The sequence below is a fragment of the Nesoenas mayeri genome (assembly GCF_963082525.1).
Source record: "Nesoenas mayeri genome assembly, chromosome: 9".
NCBI lineage: Eukaryota > Metazoa > Chordata > Aves > Columbiformes > Columbidae > Nesoenas > Nesoenas mayeri.
In genome coordinates, this window is record NC_137557.1 from 22,289,424 (window position 1) to 22,308,036 (window position 18,613).

Here is an 18,613-nt window from a genome sequence, read left to right on the forward strand (position 1 = left end):
TTCTATTTATAGCATCGGCAGTTATTTCTTTGAAGTTACTGGCTTTAGTGATCTGTAATATTGTTCAGTTCTTTCTGTAACTATTGTGAATAGACATTGTAGTAGTCTAATGCACATTCAGTGTTAAAAATTTCAGTGCATTAATTTTCAATGCAGATGCCCTTCAAATAACCTCCATTGTGCAGGGGTGGGACAGGGACGAATAGGTTTATGTAAAACTGTGTACAAAATTATTCCTGTTTCTAGAGGCCAATCACATGTGACTAACAAGTATAGCAGAGCAAATAAGACTCAAGAAGCCAAGGTGCTATCATTTAAACAGTACTCCCTTGGGCAATTAGCATTTAAGTCTTCATTAAATCTTGAAGTTACTTCCCTGCTCTCTGAAGATGGACATTAATATAGTCAGGAAGCATTCCCACACAGACGTTTTCAGAAAAAAAAAAACCAAGCTTCTACTTTATTAAGAAGATACTTTAGAAACAAACTTGACCCAAACTGACATCAAACCATTCTGAGAAGACCACTCTGGAATGTTATTAGCACCATAAGCAAGCTAAAAATGTAAATCAATTAACTGAATTAATTCCTAATCAGTTAGTTTAATTGGAAGATCTCAGTAGCAAGTTTTGTCAACTGACTTCTGCAGCTATTCTACAAATTCTCTTCATGCTGTGTGTTAATCTCTGTGATTTTCAGTGATCAGTTACTGCCAGGTAAGTAAAGAGACAACACTATAAAGAAAAGCTAAATGATAGTATTTGACATCGTAATGAGTAGATTTGCAGTTGAAGTTATTTCTATTTTTTTTCTTTCTTTAAACACAATTAGTTGTTTTCCACTAATTCTTCAGCACATTGCCTGGGATTCTGTCCATTCCTCCAGGACTTGGCCTTTGCTGCAGTTCTGTGGACAGAGAGCAGACACTATGATCTTTCCTGTTGATTCACGTCCAGTGTGGTTCTTTTCACTACAGTAGTTTTAATGTTTAATTGACCTCTGTTAAGTTACTTCTGCTTTATTCAAAGCAGGGTAGACAGACTTCTGGCAACACAGTACTAATTGTCCATACAGTGTTTTTATTAAAACACATGAGGTGAAATAAGAAAGTCACAAACCTTTAATCTACACCATATTTTCTGTAGCTCATTTATGGTACCATAATATTGTTTTTTTCTTATTTCTGCTACTTTTAGGAACAGTCTTCATAAAAATGAAGAAGTTACTAGTTTTTATCCTAGTGGGATAAAAAATGGAAATATTAAACAATGTACTGAAAGATGCAAGATAGCAGAAAATTGAAAACAATTACTCCTGTACTAAGCTCTCTGGTGCTACATGGGAACAAAATAAATCGGAGTTTAGCCTCAAAAAATGAAGGGTAGAATCACATCTTCAAAAACTTAAAATATCTTTTGAGGCTGCTAGAGGTCTGCTCGACTTTTGACGACTAAACCAAAAGTCAGGTTGTTCCCTTAAATGCAATTTATTTCAGGCAGGAAGCGGTTATTAAGGCATAAAACACAAAAGCTCCTCTAAACCTATCAGCTGAATACCCCAGTGAAGTATCAGGGGACTCTGCCTTTTCTGAAACAAACAGGGAAGGTTGAATGTGTTTCTTGGGGAGGCAAGTATGGAGCAAAGACAACAATCCAAAAATTAAAAATCACATTGTCTCTTTGACCAAATAGGACCTATTTTTTTTTTTCTGCCAAATCTAATATGGCCCTTACCTGAGCAATGATCACTAATCTTCAGTTTAAGAGAAACTTCAGACTTTCATTAGAATACAGGATTTCACAGCATCCAGCCTGAAGTATTTTACTAATTTGAAAAGATTTTCTAACCTTATCTTCAAGTCCTATGAACCCATGTACTCACTTAGCCTAATTACCTGAGGGAGTAATATAAAGTAGAAGTTCCTACAAAATTCATTAAAAAAAAAAAAAATCCTTAAAAATTCAATTACTTTCTGCTTAGTGTTTGCTTAAATATAGTTTTTAAATAAAAGCTTCTGTTTATTTACCTAATAGACTATAAAAATATTTAATAAGTTAATGTATCAGAGATACTGCATGCTACTTCCTTAGGGTTTGGAGGGCTCACTAAGGTGACCTAGAGCTTTGCCACCACAAAAAGGCACATTCTTATCACCTCTTTAATGTCATTCAGAGGCCGTGTACAGGTCATATCAGCTGAAACGTAACCTTCCTTTTGTTCAGAGCAGGGCAGGACCTTCTCTTTTAGTAGCTGGGTGATCTTAGATTACTTCTGAATGAACATACTTCATAGGTGCTATTTGCAGTAGATGCTGAGTGATTTTAGACTGGTATTCATGGGAGCTTTCTAATAAAATCCAATTACAGTGGAAAACCAAAACTGTATTAGCTTTTGAGCTGTCAGTGCTTTTAGCATGGAACAATATGATTACTAAAGCAATTGGGTATTTGGAGGAGGCTGGTCAAGTACAGAAACCTTACTTATGAAAATAATATTCCTATTCTTCAGGAACAATTTTGAAGGCCCAAATATGTCCTGCAATAAATATAAATCATTTTCTATTCTTCTTGTGCACATACCCAGCAGTTTTAAATGCAGTGCTTGTATTGTTTTAGCTATAAGATATTTACCCATATTTTTAAGAATAAAATTTATTGCAAAGCAAGGAGCCTTTATGTCAGTCTGGTCTTGGAGCTGCTGTGCCTATATTAGCCATACATCCTTAAAACAAGCCAATCGTAACAAAATGCTTACATTCAGCTATGAACTCGAATGGCACCATTTTGGTAGAATACCCACTGTTTAAATACCCATTTCAGACATTTGAAAATAAATTTAACATCCAAGTACTTTTAATTTTTGAGCTCAAAGTTTGCATAAATTCATACTCACTTATGTTCTTGTATCAGCAACATTCTTTTGTTTGGCTACCAGACATATTTAGAGAATGCAGTCATACCTGATTCAATCTAAATTTTAATATATACTCTCTCGTCAGCAAATTCTGTGTATGTATTACAGCTAAATACATCTTTCCTGAACACTCAAGATAAGGTGTTATTGCATTTCTTTTTACCACAGCCTTTTACTGGAAACACAGTACTTTATATATTCCAAGACTACCTTTCTGTTGCCTGGCTGTATCAGACTGGTGGATCATGGACATGCTGTTATTGACTGAATGGAATCAGCTTTTTTCCAGGTGTCATTTTTCAGTGATGACTCACCAGCTTGCCGGGTCCCTGAGCATGCGCTGGCACTTGGTGTCGTTACTACCAAGCAATATTTCTATAACACCAGTTCTCAAGGTCATCTTGTTCTGTACATGGGATATCCTCTTTCTATATTGACTTCCAATGTAGAATTGCCTTCCAATTTTGTCACTAGCAGAAGTAATTAACACAGTCCTGGCTTTGCACCAAGACCATTAATGGAAATATCAAATAACGATCCCAAGGCAGATTCACAAGGATCTTTACTAGTTCTTCTCTGTGTACCACAAACTTTACCTTTTCAGAGTAACCCATTATTGCCCTTTCTTTAGGCAGTTCTATATTATGTAACAATTGAAATACTAAAGCCTGACTTTTCCATCTTAACTCATGCAAGAAAACATTCATTTTAGACCTATTTAACTGGATTCTTATTTCCATATACCTCGGTGGAGGTTCATTCCTTTGTTCATTTTTCTGCATTTACAACTACAAAACCATCTTTCCTTTTGTAAATTTTCACTGCAAGATCTCCATGAGCTTCACTGAGACAATTATCATTTCACCAAAAAATTTCTTACCTCTCAGATGCAGCTGATGGTTGGTGGTTCCATTGACAATTCATCCACTCAGAACTTAAAGCACTACAGGATATCCAGTTAGGTTTGAAGCTTTTCTGTATTTTTTTTTCCTCCACAGATAAAAATCTTCCACATATTCTTACACCATGGGCTTAAAAATTGCAGAGTTTCCACGCAAGTTTTGACATCCTCAATTCAATTGAATTCAGTAACTAATGCTTCAGAGACTTTCTTTTGGAATTTGAAAAGCTCTTTGCATGCTTCTTAGTAGAGAAATCCTTGGAACACCAGGATCCAAACAGTAGTTGCAGCCCTCGTTCTCCAGGATAACTGGGAAGCTGCTTCTTCCCATAATAATATCTTTTTTTCGGTAGTTCGTTTTTCTGCAAACATTACAAGTCTCTAACCACATCTAAATGTGATGTCAAGGAGTAGGACTACTCCCAAAAGGAAGGCAAGCCAGGAGTCAAGTGTAGTAACAGGGCTGGCAGAGCCTTCATCACCAAGCGCCAACCTGTCACCCAACTGATGTGAGCAGAACAGACCCAGAGATGGGGACCAGGTTCAGCCAAGAGCCCAGATCCTCAGGCATGTTCATGGTGAGGAGGCAGGTCCCAGGAAGTTGATCCATAGATGAGTGTTAGGATCATGTCACTGAGCAGGTCCATAGTGATGAGGCGAGTGTGTCAAGCCAGAAAGTCAGTCTGTGGGTTGACTTCTGGATAAAGGGACCCTATGGCCAAAGCTGTGGCTGAGCTAGAGAACAACACCTCTACAGCATCATAGGTCAGGCTAGGACTGAAGTGATGGGGCTGAGCTTAAATAGAGCTCCTGGCCCATGGATGTGAATGGAGACCCCAGGAGAGGCTTATGGAGGCTCATTAGGGCTTTATTAGAGCACTTGGGGCTCTGACATCCAGTTTGTTGCAGGAAATACCTATTACAATTCAAATGCAAACGTACAACAAATAACAGTTAAACCTATGCTGTTATTTCCTATTTTTTAGATATTTTTGTTTTGCATTCTTAGGCACCATTATGGCTTGGGGTTTTATCACTCGTTTGGATTATTCAGTGTCACTAGTTCGGGCACAGCTGCTGTTCCATTATGATGCACTAACTCCTGCAACAGCAGACTTTACCACTATCCTGCAGTACTCCAAATTTCTGTCTCTGTCTTTTTGGTTTTTAAACTGTCAGCATACCATACGAAGAAGAGGTGTATATGGCTGTTTCTTTATGCTTATGAGATCTGCGTTCAAATTTCTTAGCAAACCGTGGTGCCTTAGATGGGCTTTGGAAGTTAGTTTGAGTCTTCTCTATGCTATGGAGAGGCTTTAACTGGGTCAAACTTTCTGATTATCATTTCTTTAACAAATCACTCATCTTATTTAACATCCTTAAATTTATATGTGGCATGAAATTTAGGAGTCCTGTCACTTGTATCTTACTAGCTTGTAGATTAGCTGTCAAACCTAAAACAAATTTATTAGTTTTCACAGAAACGCAGAATGGTTGGAGTTGGAAGGGACCTCTGGAGATCATCCAGTCCAACCCACCTGCTAAAGCAGGTTCACTCAGAGCAGATAGCACAGGAATGTGCCCAGGCGGTTTGAATGTCTCCAGAGAAGGAGACTCCGCAACCTCCGGAGCCTGTTCCAGCGCTCTGCCATTGTTTGTATGTTTGTTTTTGTTGCATGATTAGTGGCGCTGGATGTTAAACAACCTTTTCTCAAAAATAAATGAACAGAACTTTAAATATTATTTTGCCACATTGGTTAAAAGTATTCATATATTACGTATACGTGCATACATCTGTATGGATAGTGTGTATATATATATGTATATATATGTATGTATAAGAATTTAAAAATAGAGGGAAATATTTAATAAGAAGTATCCTAAATGGTATTTATCTGTGCTACTTATGGTATTTGTGTGTGTCATTAAACACACAAAAGAAGCATGATTGTAGCCGACAGTTAAATCTTGTTCCATTTTTGACATAACTTCTACCAAACTTCCCTAGCACAACACATCTGGTAGGAGTTGTGGCAACCATCGCAAAGCTCCACATTTGGTTCCCAGGAGATAAAGCTTTTTCTTTTTTTCTGTCGGTGGTGACTGCTTGACCCTTTAAAACTTAGCAAATTGTTTTTAGAAAATTAAGATCTGTGCAGCACACAGTGACATTGATGGATCCTGGAAGCAGCATTCTGCTGGTGCTTATTACCTGCTTTGTGTCCAGTTAAGCAGGGGCATCCTCCTTTGTAAAATTATCTACTTAACAAATAGGAATGTGCTTAGACAAGCTGAACAGACCTCTGGTTAAGTAGTTCAGGTTCTTCACAGAAACAAAGGTATTTAAGAAAGGGCTGGACATAGATGACTACCAGTCTTTTTTCTACTTTCCTCCTGAAATGACAAAACATAGCAGATGATCCATTTTAACATTAATTATATACTTTAAAATGAGAATAATAACATGGACTCAATTTGGTTCACCTGTAATCCGTGTAAAGAAACAGCATTCAAAATTTTTGAAAGATCTCTTGCAAGGCTGAGTTTTCCTTTTTTGCAAGTAAAAATTTTCAGGAGTTGAGAGGAGGGCTAATCAGGAAATGGGGAGCACAACAGATAGATTGTTTGTGTGTCTTGGGGTTTGGTTTGGTTTTGTTTTTTTTCCAAATGGGAAAGTAGGAAACTAAAGCCCTTTGTTTTTCTTTTTTTTTTGTTAGATTGGTGCAATTTAAAAGTCCATAGAGAGAATGCTGCCCAAGAGAATATATGCAGGAACTGTTACCCTGTGTCTGTTTTGCTAAAAATGCCCTGTATCTTTAATTCAAAGTAGAAATGCAAGTACCAAAGCTTATACATTTTGGAAATGTCTTATGGCCATTGATCTTTTGCCTGTGGAGAATGCTGAACTGTACAGCAGGTTATTTATTGAGGTGGCTGCAATGTATGATATTCTGGAAATGTGCACTTTTCAGTAAATACTTAGTGTTGAAAGAAAATTGTTGTTTTGTGAGGACAGTGCACTGCTTTTCCAAATACCGTTGGTCAGCATCTAGTGCTGTCCCACTGCTGCTTTTAAGATACAGGGAGTTTCATAAATCATGAAAATACATGTATTTTTGGTGAAACTACAGAGATATTTCTGATCTTGTTTGAAATACTTTGTGTATACTGATGTTTTTATTTATTTTAGATTGTTTCATTTTTTCAAATTAATAAAGAGGAAAATGTTTAATAAAAATATCTTGGCAAAGCTATGAAGTATATAAGTATTAAAAAAATAAAATAAAAGAAGCAGAATAGCCTTTAGCCAATATCCAGCCTCTATAGATAGGACAGATGCGAAGATGCTGGAAACAGATCTACCAATTACATTGCTCTGGGAACTTTATGTTCCAGTTATTATGTAGAGATGCTGCAGGGACCCACTAAAAGCACTACATAAATTTGATCTTACATTTAGCTGCCAGGATGCACATCTTCACTCCAGCGTGAAAGAAGGTTTTCATTTCACTGACATAGTACGAGTTGCGTTAAAATGTCTTCAGTTTTAGTTACCTTGTCATGATTTTTAATGTCATGAGGCAGAATTAAAGTTCAAGGCCACACACATGTAGGAGACATGAATCAGGTCATACCTCCTCTGCACGTGTGCCATACTCCTTCAAGGGAAAATCAGATTAAATCATTCTTGGTGTCATCGAGCATTAGAAATTAGTGAAAATACATCGATAATATATCGATCACAAGGAAAAAGAGTCATGTACAAAACTGTTAGCGTAGAAATCAAGGAAAGTCATTACATTATCCTCCTGTTAAAAGAAAAATTTATTTAGTACATTGAGATTTACTTTTAAAGGTTCAAACTGCACTGAAGTTTGATCCGTTTTGATCTTGCAATCGTTTGAGCACCTCAGAGACGGAGATTCAGGTTGACATAGTTGTTTTATAATTGATGACACCTGAACCACAAACTTGACATCATGATATTTACACTCTGATGTTGTTATGTTGTAAGTCAAATCCAGCTGGAGCTGTCTTGTATTGTTTGGAAGAGCTTTATACCATAAGTGGCATGCAAAAGCCTGTTGAATAAAAAAAATCCAAACAAAAGCTGTCTTCTGCAGTGCTCAGCAGGGCTAGTTCTGTTCAAGCTTTTCCTGTGGGATTAGTCTTCCCCTGCTACTGGGGAGGCAGAGTTTACTTTTTGCCAGTCTGCACTGTAATGTGCTGGTACCACCTGCCAGTTTGTGGCAAAGAAGGAACGGTGTGGATGGAGTTTATCTAATCCAGTGCAACCTACCAGTGCAGGTGGGATTGTCTGTCTTTTGACTGCTTGCAGAGCCCTGGACATGAGTTAGTTACAGATACATTTATTTTAAAAGATACAGTTTATAAATATCTGCAGGGGACCGAGGTATAAATACACTAGTACAAGTCTAGTTGATGTTTTACAATTTAAAGCTGAGATAAATGCAGGTGATTTAGAATGAGCAGGGTTTATGATTACCGTTTTTGCCAAGTTGAAGGGTAATACTGTGAAGTGAAACACCTCTTCCCGTCCAAGGGACGTTCATGTGGCAGAAACAGAGGTCTCACATTATTCTTCCTTGGCATTTTATATAGTGTGGTTTTTATAAGACATTCTTCATGTAACTGGAGGTGACTGTGCAGTTGCAGATATTTTACAGTTAATAATTCAGTCACATCTCACATACACTAATGAGTAGTTTGCACGAGTGCCAGTTAATTTGATATAGCTGAGAAATGAAAATGTGGCTGAAACTTGAAAGCTGCTGAGATGGTCAGAGGTATTTCAGGTACTGATGAGACTCTCTTTATTTTTCCTTCCAGGTAGAGGAATATAATGTTTTAACTGGTGAATAGGAGAATGTAAAGATCAATAATTCATATATTACTAGCGTGTATACAAAACAGCAAATTATTTTATTTTTACCTGAAGTACCTGAAAGAATTTGCTGCTCTTGTTTGATTGGAAAAATGTTACCCTTAAGTTTCTGGAATGTATAGGGAACAGAAATCTGTTATTATAATGATGTACCTTATATGGTACTTGAAATACTAAGGGAACTGTTTAAGTTGACAGTTGCAGACAAATTATTGCAATCCTGCAGATCACATCTAACTAAATATGGAATGAAGTAGCTGAATATTGTTAACTGAAAATTACTACTAAAATAGCAACTCAGCTGATGTGTGCACAGGCAATAAAGTAGTCATAGTTGTCTTTTAGGCGGTGATGTGCAAGTCTGAAATATTTTATTAAAAATAGATGCTAAACATTCTTTCAGTCTCAGCTTCCTCTTGAGAACAAAATGCTACATGAGTACCATTGGGATTAAAAGTTATTAAGAAAATCTGAGAATTTTGAAATGCAGACCAGTGGCTGCCAGCATCCCGTCTCCTTTGTCTGAAATCTGGACTGATGGTTGCTCTATGTTTCAAACCGTTTGCTTCAGATTTTCTTGTGAATTTTTAATCCAGTTTAAGATTGTGGGAGAGTGCAAGCTTTCTGAAAATGAGGTCTGTTGAAAACCAAACTCCTTCACCTGCTAGATCTATATATATATTTATTACTTCTCCTTCCACTGCTATTTAGAAAAAATCTTTCTGTCCTTTTACTTTAAAAGATTTCATTGAGTGACCTAGAATTTTTCCATTTCTGGAGCACTCTTTTACCTGGGTCTAAAAAAAGGCAGCGACACTGCAGCTGTGTATGTAAGAATATTTCTTTTGACAAATGTTACAGACACACAGATGTAGACATTACGTAGCAGAGTTGAATGGTTTTGTGATTTCAAAATAATTAACTGTTTGCATCTCTATATTAACGTGGAATTCTTATTTATGTTGTGTGGTAATTTGGCTGGAGTTGGTTAAAATGTGAGAGAAAGATATGAACCTGTTAGAGCAGGTCCAGAGGAGGCCACAAAAATAGCCAAAGGGCTGGAGCACCTCTCCTGTGAGGACAGGCGGGGAGGGCTGGGGGTGTTCAGCCTGGAGGAGAGAAGGCTCTGGGGAAACCTTACTGAAGCCTGTAGTGACAGAATGAGAAGTAACAGCTTTAAAGTGAAAGAGGGTATATTTAAATTAGACTTAAATAATGAATTCTTTACTACAAGGACAGTAAGATTGTGGAACGGTTGTCCAGAAAAGGTGTGGTTATCTCATCCCTGGAAGTCCTCAAGGTCAGATTGGATGGGGCTTTGAGCAACCCCTTCTAGTGAAAGATGTTCCTGCTGATGGCAGAGGGGTTGGACTAAGTGATCTTTGAAGGTCCCTTCCAAACCAAAACGTTCTATGAAAATATGAACTATAAAGGTAGCCGAAATACATGTTTTTCATTAATGCTGCTTGCTAGAGTTTTCTCTGAAGCAGGTTGCAAACATCATAAGTAATTTGATTTAAAAATTAAATGCTTTAGTTGAGAAGCATAGTGGTACGTATGGCATGTCCAGCTGGCTGCCTAAGGCAGGTGATGGTTTTAATGTTGTGGGCTGTGAGACATCTGCATAAGCAAAACCACAGATGAGTGAGATCTGGCTGAAAGTATGAGTAGTCCTTTCAGCTATAACTTTCTGTCATTAATACTTCACAAAATTAGTAAGACAACTGAAGACAGGAAGTGGCACCACAGATATGTTATATTAGCCTTTGGTCACAGTCCAGTGAGACTGATGTATAAAGCCTGATCTTTGGAGATATTTGTTCTGTATCACAAAATGGTGAAATTTGACCCAATTCAGTGCAGCTGACAGGCTCGGCCCTGTAGGGCAAGCTTGTAGTCTGTCACAGGGACACCGAGACTGGAGATCCAGACTCACACCAATTAGCACTTCTTGTCAAGATATGCATATGCTATGTGCTTGTGTGACTCTAGCAGCAGTCATATTAGTTAATTTAGCCTGACACTGTTACGAAGAGGGGCAAAACCCAGTTTTTGAGGACAATAATTTTTTGATGCAAAGTTCAAACTTTTATTTTTGTCTTAGTGACCATTCAGAACAGCATGTCATTTAAAATATTATAAATCCCTTCCCTTTTGTAATCGCTCTTTGATCTTTTTGTTGTTTTGTTTTATTTTCCAGACTGGAACAAACGGATTCAATACAAGCCTGGTTCTGGCAGCATACCTTTGTTTCCGAGCATTCATCTAGAAACGTGTGATGGACCAGTTTCCTCAATACATACGACCATTGAATTACAGACCAATTACATTGGAAAGGGTTGTGATCGTGAAACATACTCAGAAAAATCTCTCCAGAAATTATGCGGTATGGATATCACTTTCAGTTAATATAATACAGTTTTTCCAGATAAAGCACCAGTTCCTTGTCACCTGTAAGCACGCACTGTGTGGATTTACTCAGCTGGTTCATTTTGAATCATAGCAATGAAAATGAAAGGAGTGGTTATAGTTGACTGGTGTTTCATTCTTCTTTGCTATTTGTTTTCACTATTTTCGTAACTTCTCCCTACTTTAACTTTTTTCGCTCCGCTTCACCTTCCCTTCTCTATATTCTCTTTTCTATGTTCTCTCTTTCCTTATTTCACCTCTTTCTCACTTTTTCTTCCCTCTGCTGCTAATCTGGTGTGACAGTATAGTGAGATTTCAAGTATAGATTTGCCATCATAGGAGGATCATAGGATTTGACAAGAATTGAGTCTCCATCTTGTGTTTCAGTCTTCCTGACTCAGCTCTCTGTTCCTCTCCTAAGAACTGTGTCAGATTAAAAACAAACAAAATGTAAAGGAACATTTGGGGTAATTGAGAAACATTTTTAAGAAACATAAATTTCAGAAAATAGGTATCCTAGTAGAGAAAGTTTTCCTAATTTTTTTTTCCACTTTTCCTGCCTTTTTGATAACTTGGTCTAAAAGATACAAATTCATTTTGAAAGGTAAATTAAATACTTGAGGACACTGCTGTATTTTCATTACTTTAAGATTCTGTGTGTGGCAGAGCAAAAGCCACATGTCTTTTGCTTTTAGATATCTGCTCTCTCTCTTCCTCCTCTGAAACTGTGTCATCTTAGAGTTCTCATCTGAAGCCCTGATGGTGCAGAACATCTCTTTACCTGGCTCCCGTCTGAGCTATAGTAGCAAATGTACTTTTTTTTCCCATTTAAATGCATGGATCTTTGTTTTTGGTGCTCTGCTGTATGGCTTACATTTGCTTTGATAACCACACAACTGGGTTGCAGATATGTTAAGATCAATACACTAACCTTTAAGAAATAATTTGTTAAATGAAAATTTTCAGCCAGTGTTACTACATGATTAAAACTGGAGAGCCAGTTCCCAGGGAAAAGTAGTTTGCAGTTACGATTACCAATTACATGTGCAAATTGAGAAAGTGACGTAAAGGTGAGTGGGAGTAGTAGTATTCTCATAAAATCTGAACACTTTCAACCTGAAAATTGCTTAATCAAGATTAGAGAAGCAATCATAATTTTAATCCTGTGTCTTTATCTGACTGACGGGGGTCTTAGAAAAGCAGGAGAAAACCCAGCCGCCAACAATATATATTTTCATCATGTTAATGACATTACAAATGAGAGGTTAAGCAAGGGTTTGTGACCTACTGGAGTCTTGATTTCATAAAATACTAGCATTGTAATAAAAATAAATATGTTATAGATGAAGTCAAGTACTTTTGCCTCCTCTAAGAACCTGTATTGGCAGCAAAAAGAACATTGCTTTATGCCTGTTACAGACCTGAACTGCAAATGATACAGTCATTCAGAGGAGATCACTACGTACAAGATCTAAACCACCAAATGATTACCTTGACATAAAACACTAATAGCAACTATAGCCAACAATATTATCAGTTCAAGTGTAGCACCGAAAGTAGATAACTTCTGCTGGTTTAAAATTCTTCAGTTGGGAAGGTTGTGCAAAGGGGTTCAGTTCACAAAGTGTGGCCTGACTACCTTACCTGTTGACACTTAGGCAGTAGAAAAGAGAATTTCAGGTCTTTTTCTTTTTCTCCTGAATAAAACAGATGTTCCTCAATACTAGTCCAATCTTAACCTGTCATCTGCACCATGTGTAGGCCTAAACTGGTGAAAAGCAGAATGATCAAAAACATTTCAGCAAGTCTGCCAGTGCCATTGTAGTAGTTGCACGCAGCCTTTGAACAGGTGGACAGATGTACTGTCTAACCTAACTGCTGAACTTCCAGGTTTTACTCGACACATCTGTCAAGGAACAGAATAGAAAGCACTTGAGAAAACAGATAGAATGTAAAAAGTATATGTAAATGGGGGTAAAAATTGTCACTGCTGAAAGAAATTTTTTTTTTGTCCAACGTTTCCATATTTTCATAGAGAAGAATAGATAAGGTAGAAACTTGTAATAGGACTTTGATAAAAAGGTTGTGAATGAAAATGAACTTTACATCAGAATTGCATTTGGACTAGAGTATGCTTTGGTATTTAGTATTTGTTACCATTCTTAGTATAGAGCAAACTCTTATGAATGCAGGTTAAATTATTTCTGGAAATCAGTTTTCTCCCAGAAATTACCTTATTCTATCTAATGGTTGACTAAATTATTTGAAAAGGAAGAAAACCCTGATTTTTTTCTACTGGAAAAGCATTGTGCAATTGCAGAGAGTGCAGAGCTGAGCAATCACAGACACTCATCTGTGCCATATAAAATGCAAGATTCTTTATAATCAAGGGCCCGGTTTATAAATCCTATGCTCATTCCTTTACTTATCTGTTTTGAAATCTGGAGAATTCAGATGCTAAGGACAGTGCATTAATTTTTTTTTTTTTAATATGACTGATGGCTTAGGTCTGCCTTTCAATAACCCAATGATTTGTACTCACTTTGGCAGTCAAGTGGGCAGTTTAGATGATTAAATTACACTTCAGTCATTTTAAAGTCAAGGAACTATTAGTGTTGTGCCTCAAAGCATTTTAGTAAGCATTTTTTCACCTTGTCATCCAACAATAACAAAAAATAAAGAATGTATAAAAGACACAATTGACTGCAAAAACATGTCCAGAATAAATGTCACAAAAAGATGGAAAGATGACTATGGTGCTTTGCTCTTTCCCTCTAAATTTAGATAAAGTAGAAAATAATGGCCTTGCTAATTCTCACATGTGGCAGATGAGAAACTGCAATAAGGAAACCCTGAGTATCAGATTTAAGGCCATGCTCTAGCTAGGATGGTAGATCCTGCCCTCTCTCCTATATCCTGGGTTGTGTAGCTTTGCCCGAGGCTCAATTTGGGCTTGATTTTATTTGGGTGGTTTGCTTCCAGCTAAGCTAACAGCCTGATCCAGTTCAGCAAGCAGCAGCAGTATGTGCTTAACCTGGCACAGATTTGCAGTAGGAACATGAAGGGTGAGAGAGAAGGTGGGGACAGCTCTCTAAGTTGCTTGTGAAAAGGAGCACTTGAATATGCAAGGACTACCTCAGGGGTCTCGATCCAAAACTGTGCTCCTGCATTATTCTGGAAGCATTTTAGAAGAAAAGGGCATAAGCCCCTACATTTTGGAAGGGCACTGATCCAATAGCATGATAAGGCTCTTCTGGGATGACCTCCAGATACATCCTCTTTGTGTTATTCCAGGTCTGTGTATGTACATGGCTGAGCAGCTTGAGATGCTAGTTGGATTTATTAAGATTGAAACAATATGATTTCCTCCAACTAAATCTCCCAAGCACATAATCCAATAGTTGTTCTCATGGCAGGATTAATACATACTAACAGGATGAGGCCCAAAGTAACCCATAAATCTCCATAAAAAGATGGATAAAGAACTTGTTGAGCTTGGTACCCAAGTGCTATTACACAGGCCTGACATCAAGTTGGGAAAATAAGGTAGTTTACTTAAGCACCTTGCTGAATCAGAGTTTAACAAGCAGTTAAACAGTATTCAAGAAGCAATTGCACAACACCCTCAGACACGTGGTGTCAATTTTCAGGTTGTCCTATGCAGGCACAGGAGTTGGACTTGATGGGTCCCTTCCAGCATATCTAAGCTATATGGCAGACTTCCATTTTTGAGTTTTCCCATAAATTCATTCTTGTGGAAAAATAAATCTTTCCAAATTTTTATGGCCACAGTGGATAGTGAGGGATGAAGCTTTTTCTTTGAGCCCATAATGTACCCAATATAAGCATGTGCCCATTTAAAAGCATATGTTAAGTGTTCAAAAGGAATTTGACCTACACCATGGTGCAAGCAATTTCTGTTCCTTCTGTAAGTTAAAAAATTACCATAAAGTTACCATAAAAATTAACACAAAAGGAAATTGATTGATAAAATTATGATTGTACTTGTGTTCTGTGAGAGTAATTTTATTTTTTAGTGGCTTTAATTAAAAAAAAAAATGTTTATCACGATTTGTGCCATCTAGACAAATTGAGTTTGATGTATTCCTGTTGATAACGTCTGTGTATTAAGCAATGCAGGGTGGTGTAATATCCAGAATTAGAGTTTATAATTTAAATACACTTTGTGCTCGAATTTTAAATGTGTAGGTGTTAGGCTTGATATTACTATCACTTCAAAATAACCTCATTTTACAGCAATAAGTTTTGGAGAACTCAGTCACTGAATATTTTCAGATCATTAATATGGTATTTTTAAAAAAATCCATATGATACAACTCCACACATTCTTGTCCTAAATTCTACACTCCTGCAGAAAGTTGGCATCTTTTTTTCTCTCCTTGGGTGCTGGAGGAGGGTGGGATATCTTACTAGTTTGGGATTTTTTATTCAGTTGTGGTTTGTTCACGATATTCTTACTTGACAAAGTATCAATAAGAATACAAAGATTGTTTGTCCTTTTTACTCGGGCGAGCACGCTTTCTACTAAATGCTCTCTTTCACCAGCTGAGTAAAGGCTCTGAGTAGCTCATTACATGTTTTTAAAGCTGTCTGACAATTGTTAAGCTGCAAGAGAACACAGAACTGTAAACAATTGTGCGATTTTATCAGATCTTGGCACCACAGTGCTTTCCATTTCTGGGTTGTTCTTTTTTCAATTAATTCTAACAAACAAATACTGTGTAGCTGGGGACCACTTTGCTAATTATTTAGCTTTAGGTTGCGTGGGGTGGCTAATGTGAATTGTGAGTACCACTTAAAAGTCTAAGATCTATCATTAGACAAGAACACATGGAGTTACAACTATTACGGATTTCTAGCAGCCAGCATTAAAGTGATATTATCTGGTTTAGGGTGAATACATATTGACATTCATAGCAGCGTTATTGTCAAAAACCATGGCTAACTACTGGACATGAGGAGACTTGTCCTACATTCATCCCCATTGTACTCTATTTTGCAACGTCTTCCCCACATACCATACATCTCCATGCTGCCAGGGAGGGAAGATGTAAAGATTCCCAGCTGGATGTAGAGAATTTGGTTCTAGTCTTAGCATTTATTAAAATAACTGAAGAAAAGTCCTTAATGAATTTTAGAAAACAATTAGAAGTTTCAAGAAGGATAACATTAAATTATTTTCTGTAGTCTGTGCTATACATTTAATAATTCTTACTGGCTTACTATAGTCAGTATTATATAATGTGTATGTGATTTGATAGTGAAGCTAGTAGGACTATTTGGGTAGTAAAAATAATCTAACAAGTGTGATTCAAACTCCTGACCTGTATCAAATTAATCGTCACAGCTTTTTCATTCGTCTCTTATCATGTTATTCATTATATATCATTTGCAGGAGCTTCCTCAGGTGCCATTGACCTGTTACCATCTCCCAGTGCAAAAACTAACTGGACAGCTGGGCTTCTTATGGATAACAATGACATGATTTTTAAATTTGATGGAAAGCAAGGAGCCAAAATCCCAGATGGAATAGTCCCAAAGAATTTAACTGATCAATTCACCATCACTCTGTGGATGAAACATGGTCCTAGTCCAGGATTAAGAGCTGAGAAGGAGACTATTCTCTGCAACTCTGACAAGACAGGTGAGTCTGTGGATTGAAAAAAAGTTTGACAAAGGGCATACCAAAGTTAGCAGGGTGTTACCTTCTCTCCTATTTAATTTGGTCTGAAGAAAGAGTTGCTAATCTGGGATGATGCCACTCTAAGCATTGTCAACTTGATAACTTATTGAGGGGACTGATGTCTACCTGAATTTCAAGTACTGGTTCTCTTGGATAATCTCTGTGAACACATCTGTAGGAATTAATAGGAGTTGGGTTTTATATATATATATATGACTTAGATTGGGAAAATGAGTTCTAATTCTTCATTGAAACTAGTTAGATTAAATATTGATTTGGATTTTATTTATTAGTTTTGACATCATGCTTCCATAAACAAAACTGCTACAGTGTAATTCAGGAAGATGCCTGCCATATGTGGCTTCCCTGAGAAACATAATGATCCATGATATTGAGAAAAGTCAATTCTTTTGGAGTTTTTTACTTGGTTGTTTTTTGTCTTTTACATGTGTATTGCTTTCAAACACACTTACATAAAGGAAAGCATTGAGGACAGTTCAGATCACTTATTTATTTGTCCCTTCTTTCAGAGATGAACCGACACCACTACGCCCTGTATGTGCACAATTGCCGATTAGTGTTTCTGTTGCGCAAAGACTTTGATCAGGCTGACACCTTTCGTCCTGCGGAGTTCCACTGGAAACTGGATCAGGTACCTGTGGTTTTCTCTTATCTGCAACCCCTCCTCGTCTCCATCCCCTCTAGAAATCCTAGAGAACAACCTAAATCCTAGCATAATTGCTTTGGGAAATCAGAAGTCTATTGCAATTATGTTGCAACTTGTAACTGCTGCAACAACTTCTCACATCCTCTAATTGGGATCCACATCAAAAGAGATAAATGAGTTAACTTGGTTAAGTCATTTTATAGAGTAGGTTTTTTAATTGGGTCATTTTAAGCAGTAAGTAGAGGTTTATATTCTTCGGCAGTGGATAGAGACATGATATTGCATATAGTTCCCTAAAAGTTTTCCATTTATCATTAAAAAAAAAAAATCTACTTTATCAGCACAATGGAAGTGATGGAAACCTTTTCAATAAAGAGCGTGCTGACACACAGAAAGGCATTAGTAATAGATGGTAAATCTAATCTGCAGACTTACTTTCATCTACTGTGCTGTATGTAATTTCTCCTTATTATGAAGAGTATATCACCAGGAAATTATTATTAAAGAGATAAAAGTTGCCTTTCATAGCCTTATTAATTCTAAGCAGGATAAGGATCATTTGGATGAAAGAAGCCAGACTCCAGCAAAGTAGTGTTTTCTCAAAGCAAGTTTTTTCATGTCTTTGAGTCCAAACGATGGTATTGAAGATGTAGATACTGGAATGGTTACTTTCCTAATTCACCTTTGAAATGCATATAAAAAGATGACATTTATGATGATTATCAGATGAATGTGGTAAGAAACTATATGATGATCATAGCACTTGGTTTCGTTTCCGTTAACCGGTTTGGAATCAGTTTCTGCTGTACTTGATGTGAAATCTTAGAGTGTGTAGAAAGGGATAAATTTACATTTAATCATGTTGAAAATTACAAGTCATAAGTAACTGATGTCACCTCAGATAATGCTGTTCTGAGTGCTGAAGATGAATTTGTATTTCTAAGATATATACTAAGCATCTAAATTAACGATAATACAAAGTTTATGTAAAGTATTTTGACTTTGAATGCAATCAGCTTTTCTTTTATATCCTTACAATGAGAAAGGGCCAATTTCCTCTCAAAAAATGAAATCTGTGTGTAACTCTTTTAACTTAACTATGACAAAATACTC

The 18,613-nt window shown here is 36.9% G+C and overlaps 1 protein-coding gene across 1 annotated transcript in view; it reads left to right on the top strand.

Annotated features, from left to right (window-relative positions):
- Positions 1-18,613, top strand: part of CLSTN2 (calsyntenin 2) — a gene marked incomplete at both ends in the record, with an annotated part of 332,876 nt that overhangs the window by 266,824 nt on the left and 47,439 nt on the right. Inside the window, 3 exon segments of the mRNA XM_080350142.1 lie at positions 10,921-11,106; positions 16,546-16,794; positions 17,364-17,485. Coding sequence (XP_080206268.1) covers positions 10,921-11,106; positions 16,546-16,794; positions 17,364-17,485 — 557 coding nt within the window.